Source organism: Limulus polyphemus, unplaced genomic scaffold (genome assembly GCF_000517525.1).
Source record: "Limulus polyphemus unplaced genomic scaffold, Limulus_polyphemus-2.1.2 Scaffold1709, whole genome shotgun sequence".
NCBI classification, from domain to species: Eukaryota; Metazoa; Arthropoda; class Merostomata; order Xiphosura; family Limulidae; genus Limulus; species Limulus polyphemus.
Window position 1 is genome coordinate 223,912 of NW_013667319.1, and position 7,508 is coordinate 231,419.

At 37.1% G+C, this 7,508-nt stretch overlaps 1 protein-coding gene across 1 annotated transcript in view; it reads right to left on the bottom strand.

Moving 5' to 3' along the window:
- Window positions 1-7,508, bottom strand: part of LOC106464647 (ribonuclease H2 subunit A-like) — a 31,717-nt gene that overhangs the window by 9,445 nt on the left and 14,764 nt on the right. Inside the window, 1 exon segment of the mRNA XM_013924806.2 lies at window positions 1,458-1,545. Coding sequence (XP_013780260.2) covers window positions 1,458-1,545 — 88 coding nt within the window.

The window sequence follows — 7,508 nt, forward strand, 5'->3', positions numbered from 1 at the left end:
GGTTAATTGGCCCACAATAAGGTGTTCTTACTGTGTAAGCTTACTATATGCAGTAAACAATGTGCATTTTTAATTTTTGTTTAAAACATGAACATTTGGATACAGATCCACTCTACAATATTTTACAGATCAATAGCACTCTTTATGATATGTACTGGATAAAAAAGCAGATAATTAATAATAACATCAGATACTGATGATTTTTTTTTTCGTTGGGATAAATATAAGGGTTGAGAAATACAAGTAGGAGTTAGGTGCAATAATTACAGCCTCACACCTTTGACTTAATGTCTGGAAGTGATGAAAAGAGCAAATTTAGTTGTGGGTTCTGTCTGCAGAAATTCTGACTTCAAGAGACAAGAGGTTATCACCACTTTCAACTTTGGTAAAGCATCATTGTGGGAAATGTGTTCAGTTTTGTTCACCTTATTAAAAAAAAGGTATTAATTTACTTGAAAATGATTACCAGTTTGAATACTTTAAGCTTTAAAGCTGGTAATTTGTTAGTCCACTGAATAATAATGGATAACTAATTGTGAGAGTATGTCACGTTATCTAAAGACCTAAGATATTTTAGGTTATTAGTGGTGTACCAGATGGTGTTTTGGTGAGGAAAAGAAGTAATAAATAGATAATTAACCATTTAGTCCACTATATGAAGCCTACTTTATGTATTTGCTTCACTATTTCAAGCAATACCAATGAGAGGTGAATTCAGCAAAACTAGTCTGCTGTAGCAGGAGTAGCAAGAGCCAAAGAATAGATTAGGCCTGCATATAATCTCTTATTCATTGAAATACAATTTTGGTGAAGAAATGAAATTAGCAAACAAATGAATAACTAGTTCGTCCGCTGAACAGTAATGGGTAATTAACTGTGATAGTATGTCACATTATCCAAACACCAGAATAACTTTATAGATTATTACTTATGAGAAAAGGAATATACATTTAAACCAAACAAATGGTTTATCGCATCCAGGTTTCAAGATAAGTGTACTGGCATTCTGAATGTGAGCTCACATCCTGCCATCCACACTTTGTGAAACTTGTAGCCACTCTGCAATGGCTTATGTTTAACTGGCTTATAGCCAATCTTTTGCTTCTCACATGGAAAATATCTAAGTGTTAAAGGGCCCTGGCATGTGTCACTATCTCTTTATACACTGCTGTTTATCAAACTGCTATCTGAGTACACACTAGTTTCCTTAATCTTTATATATCACAGAAATGTACATAACAAATCAAAACTGGTTATCAGATGCTTGTTTTTCATAAACATTAACAAAGAGGTAGTACAGACATTGAAAAAGCTAGAACAGAAAAGTCACTGATTATCCTTTAAATGTTTTAAACAGTGTAGTTTAGCGTATCACCTAAGATTTAAAGAATTTTAAATTGTGGAAGCTTTCATGCTCTTATTTTCTTTATTTAAAAGCACCCCTTCTACTTTCTTACCTCTTGTAAATTCACCCCTTGATTCAAAGCATGCTTGATAAGGTTGATAGCAGAATCATGTGACACTGCATTCAGATTATATTTACACCTGCAGGGAAAAATATAAAAGTGTATATATAAATAAAACAATTACTATATACATACATACATACATATATATATATATCAGCAGTAGAAAACTTTCTACTAATACATGTACAATAGTACTGAACTTTATTTTCTAGTTACGAAAGCGTGTTTTAGGCTTCTTAAGTATGACTTAGATCAATCACTATTTCAGAATAATTTCTTAATGAGATTTTTATATTTAGTGTTTGTAGCAGAGAAAAAAACTGAATTAAAAAGAAAAAATGGAATGAGAATGAATGTTTGACATTTATTTTATATTTTTCAAGATAACTCACTAAAAGGATTGGGCAGAAATTTCCCATAACCAACTAAGCACCCATACACACATGATTGACAAGCCAAGGAATGTAGTGTGGTTAGGGTGCAATTACATCATATGGTGGATGTCTGATCTTGATCCAACCGAACAGACAGAAACAGGGTGATGAATCCATCCTGCTGCAGGAGGAGGGGTGACTCACACTGCCCTTCCTTCATATTGTGATGTACACAATCAGTAAGGAATTCTCCAAGGTCCACCACTCAAGTAGCTAGGTATTGTTAAGTGACAAGGGTTCCCTAGGCTCCACTTGAAGAGGGGGGTGGGGGTGAGAATTCACATCGGGGAGACTCAGAGAAGTGCCTGGATTCCCATCACATGCTGACCAGAAAAGTCTTTTACAGGAGACAGTGCAATGGGTGATCACGAAACCCAATTTTTAAAAGCTGGTAAATGCAAGCCAAAAAAGTGGTCAGACACTTCACTAGTACTGGCTTTTTCCATGATAATCCATGGAAGATATAGTACAGATCAGGAAACTGAGTCATTTTAATACCAGAAGGATACCTCTAGTGGTCTTGCAGAACACCCCATCTCAAGATTGGGCAATGGTAAAACCTGGGCAGATGGGTTGAGCACTTTCTCTTACCCTTAGCCCAATGTGGATTTTTGGAAATATGCATAACCTGGGAGGCAACACCAGCCACCTGGCGGGCAGTGTTGTAGTCAAGACCTCAATGTCCAAGACAAAGATCGAGACCTTGTAATAAATTACACAATGAAAAATAAAGCAAGAAGAACAAAATCCACATGCATCAAATAAATTTTATTAACATATTAACCACAAATCTTTTAAACATTAACCCCATAGTCTTTGTTTTAACATTTCCTCCAATGAAAAAATAAAAAATGAATGAATAACAAAAGTCAAAAAGGCCAGCAAATAAAACTAAAACCAGTATTGGTGTCAGTAAATTCTTTATGATCTTTGAAGCCAAACAGCATCACAGAAGATTTACTGGACATGTTGAATAACAGGGATGATCACTAACGTTCGATGTAAATGTGCACCAGATGAAGTTCGTTCAAACTAAGCCAATGCATAATGCAATGTATAGTAACAGTTAGTTTTGAATAGTATGTGTTATACTCATGGATTAGTGTACAGTCAATATGACAGTTGGGGACATAAACAAAAATAATGGAGGCATTATAAACATCATTGCAAAGATGTAGTACCAAGAGAATTTTACTAGTAAAACATCTTTGATGTTACACCACCCCTCATATGAACTGCTGATATTTAGCACTTAATAATCCTGGCTGTGTGACTGGTCTAATAATGTTAAAACTTTAAAATCTGGCTGTTCCCATTTTCAAAACCTGAAAAACCTCTAGACCAAGACCTTCCAAAGGGTGGTCATCGAGAGCTACAACACTGCTGGCAGATCTTTAAGAGGGTGATAAAAAGAAAATGTACTTAACCTTTTCAAAGATGGTCTATAGATTGAAGAATAGGGACCAGAGGATGTAGAAATCCTGCAAATGATGAAACAGCTAAATGATGAAAATAGTAGGAGACAAACATATGTGGATTCATCCATATGCCAGCCTGAAAGACCTTGTCCAAGGGTCAGCAAAAATGAGATGCAAGAGAATGAGACAAGTGATGAACCTGATGCAACAAAATGTGAAAAAGCCTGCAAGCATCAACATCCTAGGAAGAATACACCAACCAGAGGAGTAGGTGGAGCCAGTAAGGGTACAGGGCAAGAGGACCACTGGGCAAAGAGGGGTCCCAAGGCAAAATCAAACCATCATGAGAACCCCAAAAGGAGACACACATGCCAAATAACACTAAATCACATGAACCAGACACAGAAAATGATCCAGATTTGAACAAGCGAAATGGTAAGAAATCAAAGAAAGGGAGATGGGAGAGAAAGAACATTCACCTTCCCCAGCCACCAAAGTCTTAGGAAGAAAGGCATGGTCTGGATACAGGAGTAAATAAGTACAGTGAAAAACAGTGCAGAATGCATCGATGACATAGATAACTGAATGAAGGTAACCAAAAAAAGGAGGAAAAAATGTCTTCAGAGAAAGATGGTATAAAGAACTTAAAGCCAATGGCTGGAATGGAGCATGTGCGGGAGCATGTATAACCACATTAACCCTTTTGCAGCAGGCTCATGCAATTTGCAGAAATCAAGTTGTGAATTTCACTTGTACAACAATACACGCAGTAACTCTGAGATTTCTTAACATATCTATTCAAAAACTTGTAAAATTTTGTTAAAGATCATAAATATCTTGTACACAAAGAAAGATGTTATTATTATTGTTTTTACTAAAAATATGTTATTTTTCTATTGTATTTACTTGCATTGAAATTAAGAAATAGAAGAAAATACATACCTTTTAATTTTTTGTAGAATATCTTTAAATATTTTTCTTTTGTTAAGTTTGCAATTTCAGGTATTTTCCTTTTCACATATAGTGAATTTTTAATGTTTTATTTTCCTTTCTTGTCCTTTTCCACTTATTCATCTCGAAGTAATGGTGAGCTCAAGGTATATTACAGTTTCTTTAAGAGACATGCACAACCCTTCGGTAAAATGTCTGTTCAGTGCATAATATTGTAAGCCTTGAGAATGACGTAAGGTATGTTGTATATTTTAAAAATGCTTAAACCTCTTAATTATGCATTTTAAAAAATAGCTACTACATAATTAACTAAAATATAATAGTACTAAACTATAACATATTTAGGTAGGAAACAACTGTAAATGCTATAGTCAATCAAGCAGCCAACAATACTAGAGTCAATTACATGTAACCCATGACAACTGTGCCACAATTTCAAAATATTTGTTGTCAGATTATAGTGTAAAATGATCTCTTTCTAATGAATATACACGTGTATGTAGCATCTACATAAAGCTATAAAGCTCAAACTAATCTGTTGAATGTGGATACGGCACCTTTCAGTGGTTGGAAAACTCTATTACTTGTTTCAACTGTATTCATTCAGAGAACTTTGAAATGAACATGTCAGAAGGTTATGTATATGACTTATTGTCTAAATATACTTCTACCCGACTACCATTGTATTACTAAATATAAAGAGAGCCAAAGTACAGAATTTTCATAGCTTGTTGGTCATGTGACAACACATCTGAAGTTTTAAATAGTTTTTAAAGGTTTATTTTCAAACAATGGACTTAAAACTTTGAAAAAATAAAACTTAGAATCATAACATACATAATATTAATTTCATTCACAAATATTGATAGTAAAGGTATTTAATTAAATTATAAATGTAACACAATGATTTGCGCAGAAAAGCATTTAAAGAGGCTCCAGTTGCAAAAGGGTTAAGATTCCAGCCAGGCTTGGGAGAAGGATGAGGGCATTGGTAAAGACTGAAGGAATAAAACAAAGTGGAGAGAATAGGGGAAGAAAATATCTGATGGTAGTAGGAAAGGCAAAATGCAGTTGATACAGCTATCCACTAACAAACAGTGATAGAAACTGACAATCCATAGTCAAACAACCACTGATAATGGTCGAAATGTAGGCCATGGTAGGATTGTGAATGAGAGTCATACCCAACTGACAGCAAACCCAACAACAAACCTGAGGGTGTAGAGTCAATGAAAGTCATACCCAACTGACAGCAAATCCAACAACAAATCTGAGGGTGAAGAGATCACTCCGTGGGTAGAATCTGGTCTGGCATGAAAAATATGATCTGCCACTAAATTCAGAGCCTCAAGTATATGGCAATCTATGAGACATACCTGATGGGAATGAGCCCAAAAGAGCACAGGAAAAAGGAGTCCTGGAACAGCTACACCCTTGATCGTTGATATTAGAAACAACTGTGGATCATCAAAGTGGATCATGATCAATCAATCCACTAGAAGAGGGAGAAGATGGGAACATACCTAATGGACTGTGAGGAGTTTGAAAACATTGATGTGGAATGAACTTTCATCCAAAGCCCACACACCCAAAGTCATGTCATCATTCAAAGAAGTGTCCCAACCCAACAGAGAAGCATCTGTTAAAACATGGATACCAGTAAGGAGGGCAGCAAGGGCATTCTCACAGTAGTATTGGCACAACTGAGCCACCAAGACAATGAAGGGAAATGGCTCACAATTGAGAAGAATGACAACAGATCCCAAGAAAGGTTCTACTGGTCCCACAATGTCCACTAAAGGAGGCACATATGTGCACAGCCTAAGGGAATGAGTAGTTGTAGGAAAGCTTGAGTCCCCAAAACCAAAAGAACTTCACATACATGGTATAAATGAGAAGCACAAATCTTGGTGACAAGACATTCCATTGCTTGCAAGTGGTAGAGGCTGAGACTGACTGAGATGAGAGTTGAAGAACACTCCCAGACATATCAAATATTGGGCAGGAATGAGAAAAGATCTGGAAAGCTTGATTAGCAAGCCCAGCCAAGCAGCCTCTTGCAGAAGAATGTAGATGTGAGATAGGAAGTCTTCCCCAGAAGAAGCAAAGAGAAGCCAATCATCCATATAATAATGGAAACTCAGCCCCAATCTGTGCACATGGTGGGTGAATGTCCTCTTGACTTGATTGAATATGTAAGGAATAGATGCAATGCCAAAAGGGAGGGCACAGAACTGGAAGACTCAATTCCAATATGCAAAATGAAGAAAATGTCTGGAGGAGTGGCCAATTCAAATGAGTAAACAAACTAGGTGGGAAGGGCAACCAGAGGGAAAGAAACCCTCCATAGAGAACTGCAGAACAATGTTAAACTGGTTGAAAGACAACAGGTTGACTACCAGACTCTAATCCCCGGTCTTCTTGGGGACCCTAGAGAAACAAGAGTAATATCCCAGAATACTGGTAAATACTCTCTCAATAGCATTCTCGGCCAAGAGATCTGAGACCACATCTTCAAGACCTAGAAGATAAACAGGATCACAGGGAGATATAAAGGAAACAGGAAAGGAGGAGATGGGAGAAAGCTACCAACCATGTGTGCGACGCCTCAACTTCAACAGACAGCCCAGTTCCTGTACACCAAGAAACCCAGACTAGGGTCGTCAAGAAAGATCGAAGAATCCAGACTGACGACCCCAACGATACCGACACCAAGAGAATGACAAGAGCCACGACAAGCACGTCAGACGCACCTCCATGTGAAGGTTTGTGTATTTGTTTTGATGCTAAGCGCAATGCGACACAATGGGCTATTTGGGCTGTGCTCAGTAAGGGTATCGAAAAGCAAGTTTTTTAGGGGGCTGGTTTGTGATTGTGCTTTTGTTTAAAATAAGATTGTATCATATTTAAGAATTAGGTTGTGTTAAACTAACAGTAAAGTATTCGAATAATTACCGTTTTGTTGATGATTTGTCTTGATAAAGTTAAGAGGAATACAAGCTAGAAGCTAAACCAAGAACCGACATTTTCGAGAATGATGCCGCCTATTCACCTGGACGACCTGTTCTAGACTACAAACACCGCCAGCAGCCACATTAAGTGGCTCCTATGCCAACTAACAATATGCATTTTTTCCACAGCATTCTCCGGGCACGGTCAGGGCATTTTATTCGGCGCTCTGGCCGTGAAAGTGGGTTTTCTCGGGGTACTCCCGTTTCCCCCCACAGCTAAATTTC